A 13968-nucleotide genomic window follows, 5' to 3' on the forward strand; every position below is an offset into this window, starting at 1 on the left:
TTGTATAGAGAAATTGTGGACTTCCTGAAGGATTTGAAAAATTAGGCAAGCTATGTTATCCAGTTAATAATTGACACAAAAGCTCTGGTTTGCCATGGTCTATATTGTGGATAGGAAAGTACCATTTTGCCATGCAGGATATATATTTTTAAATATAAGCATACTTATCAATTTTTCTTTTCCTGTTTGTTTTTTTTTTTTTTTTTGAGACATCTCACTCTGTCTCCCAGGCTAGAGTGCAGTGGCACGATCTTGGCTTACTGCAGCTTCTGCCTCCTGGGTTCAAGCAACTCTCCTGCCTTAGCCTCCCGAGTAGCTGGGATTACAGGTATGTGCTACCATGCCCGGCTAATTTTTGTATTTTTAGTAGAGACAGGGATTCACCATGTTGGCCAGGCTGGCCTCGAACTCCTGACCTCGTGATCCACCTGCCCTGGACTCCCAAAGTGCTGGGATTACAGGCGTGAGCCTCCGCACCCAGCCACTTATTATCAGTCTTTCATGGCTTCTGAGTTTTGTATCATACTTAAAAAGATGTTCCTTATTACAAAGTAATTTTGAATGTCCCATATTTTCTTCTAGTACTTTTATTATTTTATTGTTCAGATTTAATTTTTTTATCTGTCTGGAATTTATTTTGGTATAATGTGTAAAGTGTGGTTCCAATTTTATTTTTCTTCCAGATGGTTACCTAGTTGTTCTAACACTATTCACTGAATTCATCATTTCTCCACTGATTTGAAATGCCACCTTCATGATATTCAGAGTTTTTGTATGATACGAAAGACTAATTTTTTTTGGTTCCGATTTGAGTGGAAAGGTCTTCATGTGCACTTTTTAACTGCCCCAGAGTTTGTTGTTGTTTTAAACATTTTAAAAGTTGTCTCTAACCATCAATATGATACCCAAATAAGATCTTTCTCCTCCCTTCATGAATTTGTCATTACCCAGCTCATTTTAGTTTCTTTAAGTGTACTGCACACAACCTTCAAATATTATGAACATTTCTCTCTCCCAGCTGTCACTACACCAAACTACATATGTTATATTTCCCTAAATCATCTTGCTGTGCTCTTTGCAGCTCTTCTGTAGACTGTTGATGTCTTCACCTAACGAGTTGCTCAAAAGTTCCCATAATTATTTAGGTGAGGCCTCAGAGTGAAAGCCTTTCATCACTATCCAGTTCCTTCCCCAAATGGGCATTCATTTCCATATAACAGGGACGGCTATGTTTGGGCGAAAATAACAGATTTGGAAGCACGATGGCAGTTATTTGTTGGATCTTGAAACGATCCACCTGTTGGGGGCGGGGGAGCGTCCTACACAAAAATGCCAACTGCTATTGTGGGAATGTTTTGCTATTTATTCCAGCAAAATGATTCAGACAGAAAAAACAAAAAAGGATCGCCCTGTACTAGGTCTTGAACCCAAAGAACTGTTTGCACAGAGATTCATCCAAGATACATCACAGCCTCCACCTCGGCAGCTGCTCTCTCAAATGTTTCCTGACTCTCCTCAAGTCAGTCTCCGCGTGAGGGGAGGAGGAGGACGCTGCCAGCGATGGCGCTGCTGGCACGAAGGCTGGCCTGCGACTTCTATTTAAAAGCCGAACCAAAATATACTTGGCGTCTGTGGTCTATTTAAAACTTCAAGTTAAGACAGAGAAAAAAATTACTCTCCATCCTGAATGGGCCTTGGGTATCTCAATCACAGACAAGAGTGGCAAATGGTGAGAGTCAGAAAGTGGGAAATTAGGAACGCTGAGGGAGCACGGCCAAACTCTGAAGCCAGGCATGAAAACCCGGAGGCGAAAGAGAAGTCATGGGCAGCGGCGGCGGGGGGAAAGGGGCCCGGATTCGACCTTCTAACCCAAGGCTCCATCTGCGACCCTCGCGACCAAGACCTATTGCCAACGTCAGCCACCTCTGCTCAGCGCCCCTCCCCCGACTCAAGGCGTCCTCCTCAGAACCCTTGCCTCAGGGTCCTCTCCCGGACTTTAGCGAGGTGCTCAGTTCGAGGGAAGCCCCAGCTCAACGGTCTCCTCCCTTCAAGGCCCCGCTCCTCAGGGCGCTCCCTCCACAGCGCCCCCTCCTCACTCCCTCACCTCAGCGCGCCACGCGCCGGAGGCTCCTCTTGGTTTCCCGCCCCTCAGTCCTCGCCCCGCCCCCTCGCCCTGCGCCCTGCTCCGACTCTCCCCTCGCTACGCCCCCTGCAGGCCACGCCCTCTGGTTCCCCCAACTGTGAGCCCGCTCTTCCCCCGCCCCTCCTTCTTCGCCCCGCCCCCATAGCTCCCCTCCCCGCGTCGCCCCCTGTGGGCCCGCCCGCTCCCCGCCCTTCCACCCTCACCTCGCCTCCTCACCCTGCGCCCCGCCCCGGCCCCTTGGTCCTCGCCCCGCCTTCCTCATTTGGCGCCAAACCCTGTGGTCAACGGCGCGCGGGTTTCCAGGCTCCGCGTTCTGGGCCCGAGTTAGAATCCTGTCAGCTGAGGACTGGAAAGGTCGGGCGGGGGCAGAGGGGCTTCACCTTGAAAATCTCGGGGAGACTGTGGGTACGAGGGGGGTAAGTGGCATAAACGGACAGCGTGCGAAGACTGAGCGGACGCTCGTTTTGAGAAGGCGCGCTTCCCTTTCTCGCTCTTTTTTTTGGGGTTCCCGGGCTAGCGACTCTGAGCGTTCCGCTCCGACCCCTGGGGAGGAATTTTAGTGACCTTGAGGGATTTCCAACCTCCTTATTTTCAATCTAATCGGACCTAAGTCTAGGAGAGCCCGCCTCATCCTCCTGACCAGGGAATCCCCTGTCAGGAAAATGTCCGGCGGCCGCACTGGGTCTGCCCAGGCCTCCTGCTGAGGGAGGCGTCGAGGGCGACCCGACCGCGCTGCTGCCCCCACCAGAGGGGACAGCTGGGTGGTCTTAAACCGGGGGATTGGGGAGCCCTGCCTTCAAGCCAACCGTTCAGTCCATCGACGGCTCTTTGAGAGATGGGGGACAATCTTTTCATTTCATCACGGGGAGAAGAAATGGATGTTTTTTTCTTCGATGGGGACAGTAAATGTGGAATTGGGGTACTCATAGCTAGCCATCTGAAGGACAGCGTCCCCGAAGATCCCATCCGAACGGTCTCGGTTGCCTTCCATCCTTTGCGGTTTGAGGTGCTGGGTGGTAGGACCCTGCTCCTGCCTTCGTATTAATAGTTCGTTCCCTTTGTTCTAAGGTCCAACCCCTGACTTTGGTATCAAATGAGGAAATGGAATCGACCAAGAAAAATGATTATTTGTACCGCATTTTATTGTAATAAACACAATCACGCCTTGTGGATTCCTGAGATTTCTCTTTGGGTCTACAATGTTAAAAACTTTAACTGCTTATCAGCCTTACTATAATATTATGATCCACCAATTTTTTTTTTTTTTTTTTTTTTTTTTTTGAGACTGAGCCTCTCACTGTCGCCCAGGCTGGAGTGCAGTGGCGCAATCTCGGCTCACCGCAACCTCCGCCTCCCAGGTTCAAGCGATTCTCCTGCCTCAGCCTCCCAAGTAGGTGGGATTACAGGCGCCCGCCACCATGCCCGGCTAATTTTTTTTGTATTTTTAGTAGAGACGGGGTTTGGCCAGGCTGGTCTCGAACTCCTGACCTTGTGATCTGCCCTTCTTGGCCTTCCAAAGTGCTGGGATTACAGGCAGTGAGCCGCGGCGCCCGGCCCACCATATTTTTAAATCTTAAAAAAAATCATGAAACTAGTAAATACTGTGAAAGAAAGTATAGCTAATGTTCTATGAAACAAAAAGGTAGGTGTTACAGGAGTACCCATTCATAATCAGCAGACAGGAAGGCATTCATCATAGATGAGAAAAATAAAATCCATTTATTGAGGACAAAGTTGGAGGTGCCAGGGAGGACACAAGGAAGAATGATATATTGTCAAGGTTCTTAGAGTTTTGTTGTTAAACATAAACAAGAAAGATTAAAAGCAATAAGCAATTTTAAATAACATTTCAAGGCAGTAATAAAGTCATGATTAGCTGTGCAATGGAAACCAGATGATAAGTGATCACTATTGGGGAAAGAGAAGAAACTAATCACCCCCCAATTTGCCCCTCAGGCACCTGTGTGCATGTGGGGACACGCACACACACACATGCACACACACACACACAAACGCACACACAAGAAATAATGCCACATGCCTCGCAGAAAGAAGATAGACTGGCCTAGTCTTTCCAAGTTAAATGCTTCTCTTATTGTCCTTCTAGTCCTTGGTGACTTTGAAATGAAATCAGAGGCCCCTGGACAAAGGACTACTTCTTACATAATATTTCTTTTTTTCCCAGAAGTGATTATTTTTCTTTTGCTCACCTTTCAACATGAAGGAGGATCAAGTTGTGGCGGAAGAACCAGGATTCCAAGATGAAGAGGTATGACTAGAATGTTGAAAGATACATAGATATTCGGTCATTCCACAAAAATCAAGTTCCTTCTCTGTTAGCTACTATTTTTAGAAACTGAAAGTAGAAATAACACATAGTTATATATTGCAAATATGCAACAACTTGTTTGGCAAGGATGCTAAGATTAGCTACTTAGCAACTGGTATGAAAGTATTTTAATAACTTAACAGCTGGTATGGCCATACTGATACCTGTATACACTGGTACCGAATAGCAGCCTGGTCCTAGAGGAAGGAGTTTAGGATCTGGAGGGGAAGAGGGTTGAGAAAACATATTTAAAATAGGTCAAATGTTGTTCCAGTCCTTTGGGTAAAGGTTTCAAAATTTTAGGGAGGACATGACAAAGGTAACTGGTTTCCCAGCCCTTTCAATGTTGGTGCTTCTAAGTATGTGTTTGAAAAACAGTATTGATCTTTCCTCAATCTCTAGAGAAGTGGAATTTGAGGCATTTTGGAGTGACTCATAGTATTGAATTACCTCTTTAAAAGATGTGAAATAGCTGGATATGAAGAATCAAAGCTTCATTTTTTTCTGTTTCATCTCCTTTAGGAATCTTTGTTTCAAGATATTGACCTGTTACAAAAACATGGAATTGTAAGTAGTTTTTCAATGCTGTGTTAAATTATCTGATTCAGGATTTCTCAGCATCAACCTTACGGACATTTGGGCCTGGATAATTCTTTGTTGCAAGGGGCCGTCCTGTACATTGTAGGGTGTTTGCAACATCCTTGGCCTCTACTTACTCACTGCATGCCAGTAGCACCCCTGCAGCTGTGACAATCAAAATGTCTCCAGACATTATCAAGTGTACCCAGAGGACAAAATTAAGCTCTATACGTCAGATGACTGGAATAAATGATGTTGGCAGAAATCCAGCCTTTGAATAATGAACTGGGTGGATTTCCTTTTTTTTTTTTTTTTTTTTTAATTTTTTTTTTTGAGACGGAGTCTCGCTCTGTCTCCCAGGCTGGAGTGCAGTGGCACGATCTCCACTCACTGCAAGCTCCGCCTCCTGGGTTCACGCCATTCTCCTGCCTCAGCCTCCCATGTGGCTGGGACTACAGACGCCCGCCACCGCGCCCGGCTAATTTTTGTATTTTTTTTTAGTAGAGACGGGGTTTCACCGTGTTAGTCAGGATGGTCTCGATCTCCTGACCTCGTGATCCGCCCATCTCGGCCTCCCAAAGTGCTGGGATTACAGGCGTGAGCCACCGCGCCCGACCGAACTGGGTGGATTTCAACAGCAATCAGTTGATAGAACTGTGCTGACATTATCTGTTGTAGCCCTAACATTTAATCTCTTTCAGTGGTTTTAGAAAATAGAAGCAAGAGAAAATCCTGGTCCTTTGGTGATGTAGTTATTTGCATTCTCCAGGGGCAGAAGAAAAAAAAAAGTCTTTAAAAATTTAAAAGAACATGTTGGTAATGAAGTTCTGTAGAAGGAAGGAGCTGAACTGAGGGGGTGAATGTGTGATAAATTTGTTAGCTTTTCCACCAACAGACTTTTCTTTTGAATTCCTTGTTACATTGCCATGGTCTCACTAACATTCGTGGGAAATCAGGGCGCAGTCAGAACATTTGGCAGCCTGCTGAGTATGTTCTACTCAGATATTTCCAGAACATTTGGCTACATGGTGGGTGGGTTCCACCTGGCAGCTTGTATAAAATTGGCATCATGGTGGAAGGAGATGGACACAGAAACACATGACATAGTATGGGAGCCTTTCAGGCTGGCATCTTAGCAATCTGCTGTGCCCATTCTTTAATTTACAGAACGTGGCTGACATTAAGAAACTGAAATCAGTAGGAATCTGTACCATCAAAGGTATACAGATGACAACAAGAAGAGCTCTATGCAATGTCAAAGGACTCTCAGAAGCCAAAGTAGACAAGATTAAAGAGGCAGCGAACAAACTAATTGTAAGCAAAATCCATTCTTTGCTGTTTTAGCTTAGAAGGGCCTTGTGAATCTTTATAGGCTTTCTCATGAAAACTAGAAATTATTGTGGGAACTGAGTTCCTGTAGATCACAATATGTTATACTCCCAATGTTAACTTTTTATCAATTCAGTTTCAAAGCAAGAGCAATTGATTTCTGAAAGATGAAGGTAGGGATTAAGAGACCTGGAACACTAATGAAGGTAATTATTTTTGCCAAAACTTTTTTGTCTCCCTTTATATTCCTTTTTCTGGCTGTCTCTGCCTTTCCTTCTCCTTTCCCTTTTTTTTTTTTTTTTTTTTTTTTTTTTTGAGACAGAGTCTCGCTCTGTCGCCAGGCCTGAGTGCAGTGGCGTGATCTCGGCTCACTGCAACCTCTACCTCTGGGGTTCAAGCGATTCTCCTGCCTCAGCCTCGTGAGTAGCTGGGACTACAGGCACACACCACCACGCCTAGCTAATTTTTGTATTTTTAGTAGAGACGAGGTTTTACCATGTTGGCCAAGATGGTCTCGATCTCCTGACCTTGTGATCTGTCTGCCCCGGCCTCCCAAAGTGCTGGGATTATAGGCATGAGCCACTGTGCTTGGCCTTCATTTTTATTTTTTACCTTCCTCCTCCTCAGTTTTGTCTTGTCTCCTCAAATATCATACCTATGGCTGTTGTGAAGCACTCAGTACCAAAGAAGCTGCTCTCTCCTGGTATAGGAGATTGATATCTAGCCAATTGATAAGAGAGCATTGGGTTAGAAAAAGACCAACGGTGGTTGGATCTATATATGTGCAGTTGAGATAGATATGAATGTGCTCACTGAAGCAGCTGAGCTAAGCTAACCCGTACTGATATAGGGCAGGTGAGCCCCCAAACTGGGGCTTAACCTGGGAGGGTTCTTGGCTTTGCCCAAAAGTGAGCCAGTGGTGTTGGACAGTAACTTTTGTTGAAGTAGCCCAGTACAGCACAGCAGAGATACTGCTCCTTGCAGAGCAGGGCGACCCCATAGGCAGTGTGCCCAGAAGTAGCAGCTCAGAGGCAGTTTTGCCATTATAGTTATACCCACTTTTAATTACATGCAAATTAAGGGGCAGTCTATGCATAAGTTTCTAGGAAAAGAGTGGTAATTTCTGGGCCATTGGGTCATTGCCATGGAAAGGGGCAGTAACTTCCAGGTGTTGCCATAGCAATGGTAAACTGACATGGCACATTGGTGGGCATGTCTTATGGAAAGCTGCTTCTGCCCTGGACCTTGTTTTAGCTAGTTCTCAATTTGGTCTGGTGTCTGAGCCCCACCTCTGGAGTCAAATCCCACCTCCTACCTTACTACTTTCTAGCAGGGCTCACTGGCTGTGAGGGGCCTTTGCAACTGCCAGGCTACCAGACAAAAACATATATATACCTTTGACCCAAGCTTTTATGTAGAGCTTTTGGAAACCACCAGAGGTACCAGCTCTTGAAATAGGAAAGCAAAGAAAGGTAGTCACTAAGTCTTCCTCTTCATTTAAGAGCAGGCCTCTCCATTTCTCTATTGGTATATGAGGGTCTCATTCCCAGCGAGTCTGAGAAGCTCTCTTCACCAACAGCCATTTGGTTTCCTTCTTCAGAGGCAGTCAAGGCAGGAGAGTGATGCAACTGGCAGTGTGATCCTGAACTTGGAGAGGACCCAACCGAACTGAATTACTCGGAACCCAGCTCAGTTGCTCTAGCTTCTGAGTACACTCAGGCAGTGTACCCACAAGTGAATTCCACAACTGCCAGGGTGTTTAAGAAAGCCCTGGAGCAGTACCCAGGGTTTGGGAAACTGCTCTATGAAATTAGAGTTGTTTTTTTTGGAAATTAAATCTTATTACCAAAGAAAAGAACCTCTCTCCTTCTCAAGCACCCACTACTGCACCAAGAATCTTCTCCTTTCTTAGCTTAAACTATTTATCCTTTTTTATTTTTATTTTTTAAGAGAAGGGATCGGGCCAGGTACAGTGGCTTACACCTGTAATCCCAGCACTTTGGGAGGCCGAGGCAGGTGGATCATGAGGTCAGGAGTTCAAGACTAACATAGTGGTCAACATAGTGAAACCCTATCTTTACTAAAAATACAAAAATTAGTCGGGAAACATAGTGAAACCCCATCTCTCCTAAAAATACAAAAATTAGCCAGGCATGATGGCAGTTGCCTATAGTCCCAGCTACTTGGGAGGCTGAGACAGGAGAATTGCTTGAAACCGAGAGGCAGAGGTTGCAGTGAGCCAAGATTGTACCACTACACTCCAGCCTGAGCAACACAGCGAGACTGTCCCAAAAAGAAAAAAAAAAGAGAAAGAGAAGGGTATCTCACTATGTTGCCCAGTCTGGGCTTGAACTCCTGGGTTCAAGTGATCTTCCTGCCTCTGCTTCTGAAGTACATGGGACTACAGGAATATGCCACTGTGCCCAGCTTTATTTATTCATTTATTCATTTATTTTTGAGACAAGGTCTCACTCTGTCGCCCAGGCTGGAGTACAGTTTCTCAATCACAGTTCACTGAGGCCTTGACCTCCCAGGCTCAAGCGATCCTCCCACGTCAGCCTCCTGAGTAGCTGGGACTACAGGCACATGCTACCATGTCCAGCTAATTTTTTAAAATTTTTGTGGAGATGGGATCTTGCTATGTTGCCCAGGCTGGTCTTGAACTGCTGGCATCAAGCAGTTCCCGCCTCAGTGTCTCATAGTGCTGGGATTACAGGTGTGAGCCACTGCACCCAGTTGTTTATTCTTAGAGATAGAGAAAGAGATTTAGAGAGAGAGACAGAAAGAGAGAGAGGAGAGAAAGGAAGGAAGTTAATTTCATAGTACAGTGGTTCTAAACATTGATGTGTATCAGAATCACCTGGTGTGGCTAATAAAGAAAACAGAAGCCCAGACTTGGCTCACTGAAGTAGGATAGGACCTGGGCTTGGCTGTCCCCATTCTCCTAGTTCTCCAAAGTTTGAGAACCACAGTCATAGTATAAAACAACAAAGAGGGACACCCATTAGACTACATAGGTACCCATTTTCACTAGTCCTCCACTGCATCAGCTATACCTTTCTAATCAGTCAATAAGTACTATATCTACCATGTGAAAAATGTTGTCTCAAGAATAATGAAAACTGGAATTTCTGTGCCCCTTGAAACTTCTACAGCTGGAAAAAAATGATTCTGTTGAATGAAAAAAAAAAGTGAATTGTTAGTAAAATACCCTCTGCTTTATGCCATAATTATATCTCATTTGGCTGGGCATGGTGGCTCATGCCTGTAATCCCAGCACTTTAGGAGGCCGAGGCGGGTGGATCACCTGAGGTCAGGAGTTTGAGACCGCCCTGGCCAACATTGTGAAACCCCATCTCTACTAAAAATACAAAAAATTAGCCGGGCATGGTGGCAAGTGCCTGTAATCCCAGCTACTTGGGAGGCTGAGGCAGGAGAATTACTTGAACCTGGGAGGTGGTGGTTGTAGTGAGCTGAGATCGCACCATTGCACTCCAGCCTGGGCAACAAGAGTGAAACTCCGTCTCAAAAAAAAAAAAAAAAAAAAAAAAAAAAAAAAAAAAATATATATATATATATATATATATATATGTATGTATAAAACTTAAGGGCGGGTGCAGTGGCTCATGCCTGTAATCCCAGCACTTTGGGAGGCTGAGGCGGGTGGATCACCTGAGGTCAGGAGTTCGAGACCAGCCTGGCCAACATGGTGAAACCCTGGCTCTACTAAAAATATAAAAATTAGCTGGGTGTGATGGCGGGCGCCTGTAATCTCAGCTACTCGGCAGGCTGAGGCAGGAGAATTGCTTGAACCTGGGAGGCAGAGATTGCAGTGATCCAAGACAGTGCCACTGCACTCCAGCCTGGGCAATAGAGCGAGACTCAGTCCCCCCCAGAAAAAGAAAAAATATATATATATATATATATATAAAATTTAATTTTCACAGCTACTCTTTGAAGAAACACTGTTATATCTGTTTGACTCAAAAGAGGAAGCTGAAGTACAGCAAGATTAAGTAGTTTACTCCATATCATACAACTAATAACTATTAGAGACATGATTTGAACCTAGAAAGGGCAGCTCTAAAGCCTGTGTTCCTAACCATAATCTTGTACTGCCTTCAAGGACAAGTGAACTGCAGCTTATACCAAATGATATCTTAATAATTGAGTATATCATTTTGGGCAACATTTGAAAATAAAACCATCATCTTTAAACCCTTTTTGAACATTTCGTTTTATCTTTCTGTAGGAACCAGGATTCTTGACTGCATTTGAGTATAGTGAAAAGAGGAAAATGGTTTTCCATATCACCACCGGGAGCCAGGAATTTGAGTGTGTATCTTACATTTTTTATAACCACTAAGCATAGTCTTTGGAATACCATGTTTCTTTTCCTCTTTCTGGTTATTTCTACTATAAGTAGTAGAAGTAGCTTCTTCATTTGAAGTTTGGGTGTGTGTGTGTGGTTTTTTTTTTTTTCTAAATGCTATCAAAAAATTCCAGACTGCTTGGAGGAGCAAGATTAAATGTCTTACAAGAAATTCAGACCCAAAATCTAGTTTCTGAATCAGCCAATATTAATCTCAAACCACTTTTAAAAATCAGTTTTTCATTTACTTTCCTTCTCCATTGATGAAGGAGGTTTCATTGCAAATTTTGATTTTACTCAAAAAGCAGTTGTTAGATTAAATATTTAAGAAATAATGCAGTTATTTTTGCTTTTCTGCAGAAGTTTTAATATCCCTTTTTATTTACTGTTTTATGATTCCCAAGACATATCATCATCTTCTCAATGCAAGTTTACTAAAATGTGGGGTTTTTTCTCCCTCCCTTACTAGAAAGAATTAGCGTTTCATATGTTATAGCCGTGCCCAAGAGCAATTAGAACAAAAGCAGTATTTCCTCTAAGTATTCATCAAAACCCTGGACTCACAAGATACATTAAGAAAAAAAGGATTTCATAGTCAAATATACCTCCACTTGAATATCTAATTGATAGCTCAGACTTCACAGGTCCAAAAATCAAACTTCTGACCTTTGCCCCAAATCTACTTCTCCCAAAGGCTCCCTCATCTTAGATATATCTCTTTCCTGATCCTCTGACCTAAAACCTGGGTGTTATTCTTGACATCTTTTTTCTCTCACACACCCTAACTCTAACCCATTAACAAATCATGTCTGTTCTACTTTCAAAATATATTTAGTCAGAACAAACCTCTTAGTTTCCTCAACAAATATATTACAAGGAGGAAAAAAGAGATGGAGTCAGGGAGAAGACCTATAGATTAAAGAGATTTAAAAGACCTATCACCTGGCCGGGTGCAGTTGGTGACACCTGTAATCCCTGCACCTTGGGAGGCCAAGGCTGGAGGTGGGGAGGGGATCTCTTGAGATCATCCTAGCAACAAAGTGAGACCTTGTCTCTACAAAAAGAAAAAAAAAAGTTCACACCTGTAGTTCTAACTACTCAGGAGTCTTAGATGGAAGGCTTGCTTGAGCCCAGGAGGTAGAGGTTGAGGCTCTAGTAAGCCACGATCTTGCCAGTGCACTCTAGCCTTGGTGATGCACAGAGAAACCTTGTCTGGAAAAAAAAAATTTTAAGGAATTACTAAATTTTTAAGTGTGATAGTGGGAATATGGTTGTTAAAGATGAGAGTCTTCATCTCTTAGGGATACATACTGAAATATTTATAAAGAAATGATATGTTACTTAGTATATGCTTAAAATAATATGGGAAGGGAGGTAAATGGTTAGCCGTCTATATGAAAAAAGATTTACCCTGAGTTCATAGTTGACAATTGTTGAAGCTGAGTGATAGACATGATAGTTCATTATATTGTTTTTGTCTACATTTGTTTATGCTTAATATTTTCTGTAATAAAAGATTAATATATAATATATATTATTTTATGTGTATATGTGTGTGTGTACACAGATAGAGTGAGAATATAATTCAACTATTTCTTACCACCTCTACTGTTACCTCATTGGACTAAACTACCACCTATTAATATCTCCCCTGGATTATTTTTTTTTATTTTTTTATTTTCTGAGATGGAGTCTCGCTCTGTCGCCCAGGCTGGGGTGCAGTGGCCAGATCTCAGCTCACTGCAAGCTCCGCCTCCCCAGTTTACACCATTCTCCTGCCTCAGCCTCCCGAGTAGCTGGGACTACAGGCACCCGCCACCTCGCCCGGCTAGTTTTTTTGTATTTTTTAGTAGAGACAGGGTTTCACCGTGTTAGCCAGGATGGTCTCAATCTCCTGACCTCGTGATCCGCCCGTCTCGGCCTCCCAAAGTGCTGGGATTACAGGCTTGAGCCACCGCACCCGGCCTCCCCTGGATTATTATAATAACCTCTAATTAACCTCCCTCCTTGAGACCTTGCCCCTACTGTTTTTTTTAATTCACAAAAGAGCCAGAATGGTCATTTTAAAACATACGTTAGGCTGCAGTGCAGTGGCTCATAACACCCTAATGATTCCCCCTCTCACTCAGAAAAAAAGCTGAAGTCCTCTCCAATCTCTAATATTTCACTTTTCTAGTTTTCTACATACCAGCCATAGTGACTTCTTTGCGATTCCCAGAACATGTCAGATACACTTCTGCATCAGGGCCTTTGCACTTTGTGTTGCCTCTGCCTACCATACTCTTTCCTCTTGGATCTACATGGCTTGCTGTCATCTCTTTCAGGTCTTTGCAAAAATGTCCACGTCTCAATGAGAACTTCTCTGATCACTTTATTTGACAATATAACCTCCTCACTTTCATACTCTGTCTTCCTTATCCCCTTTCCTGGCCTTATTTTTATCCATACCATTTAATAACATCTGACGTACCACATATTTTACATTTTTGTGTTTATTTTTTATTTTTTATTTAATTTTTTTTTTTGAGATGGAGTCTTGCTCTGTCACCCAGGCTGGAGTGCAGTGGCGCAATCTCAGCTCATTGCAACCTCCGCTGCCCAGGTTCAAGCGATTCTCCTGCCTCAGCCTCCCGAGTATCTGGGATTACAGGTGCCCACCACCATGCCCAGCCAATTTTTGTACTTTTAGTAGAGACAGGGTTTCAGCATCTTGGCCAGGCTGGTCTTGAACTCCTGATCCCGTGATCCACCCGCTTCAGCCTCCCAAAGTGCTGGGATTACAGGTGTGAGCTAACAGTGCCTGGCCTATTTGTGTTTATTATCTCATCTCCCACTAGATTGTAAACTTCGTGAGAGAAAAAATTTCGTCTCTTTTGTTCTCTACTTTATCCCAAGTGCACAAAACAGTCTCTGGCATAAACTAGGTGTGCAATAAATATTTGTTGAATGACTGAATGAATGAATAAACAAATAGTGAATAAGTTTAAGAAGTACTGTATACTATATATTCTTCTTGAAGATTCGCAGTGCACACTAGCCTGTGAAATCCTGCAGTGATACAAAACAGCTGTTTGGGCAGGGCACGGTGGCCCACGCCTGTAATCTCAGCACTTTGGGAGGCCAAGATGGGCAAATCATCTTAGGTCAGGAGTTCTAGACTAGCCTGGCCAACATGGTGAAACCCTGTCTCTACTAAAAATACAAAAAAAAAATGGC

General features: G+C 43.7%; 3 protein-coding genes across 6 annotated transcripts in view; 1 reads left to right on the plus strand and 2 right to left on the minus strand.

The window, feature by feature from the left end:
* Positions 1–13968, minus strand: part of GTPBP1 (GTP binding protein 1) — a 310687-nt gene that overhangs the window by 171033 nt on the left and 125686 nt on the right. The gene's annotated exons all lie outside the window — the stretch shown is intronic.
* CBY1 (chibby family member 1, beta catenin antagonist) overlaps positions 1–13968 on the minus strand; it is a 628117-nt gene that overhangs the window by 104883 nt on the left and 509266 nt on the right. The gene's annotated exons all lie outside the window — the stretch shown is intronic.
* Positions 2419–13968, plus strand: part of DMC1 (DNA meiotic recombinase 1) — a 52178-nt gene continuing 40628 nt past the window's right edge. The window contains exons 1-5 of the mRNA XM_050806336.1: positions 2419–2497; positions 4329–4412; positions 4995–5039; positions 6219–6365; positions 10633–10715. Coding sequence (XP_050662293.1) covers positions 4362–4412; positions 4995–5039; positions 6219–6365; positions 10633–10715 — 326 coding nt within the window. The 5' untranslated portion in view covers positions 2419–2497; positions 4329–4361. The remainder of the gene's footprint in view (positions 2498–4328; positions 4413–4994; positions 5040–6218; positions 6366–10632; positions 10716–13968) is intronic.

Source organism: Macaca thibetana, chromosome 10, assembly GCF_024542745.1.
Source record: "Macaca thibetana thibetana isolate TM-01 chromosome 10, ASM2454274v1, whole genome shotgun sequence".
NCBI lineage: Eukaryota > Metazoa > Chordata > Mammalia > Primates > Cercopithecidae > Macaca > Macaca thibetana.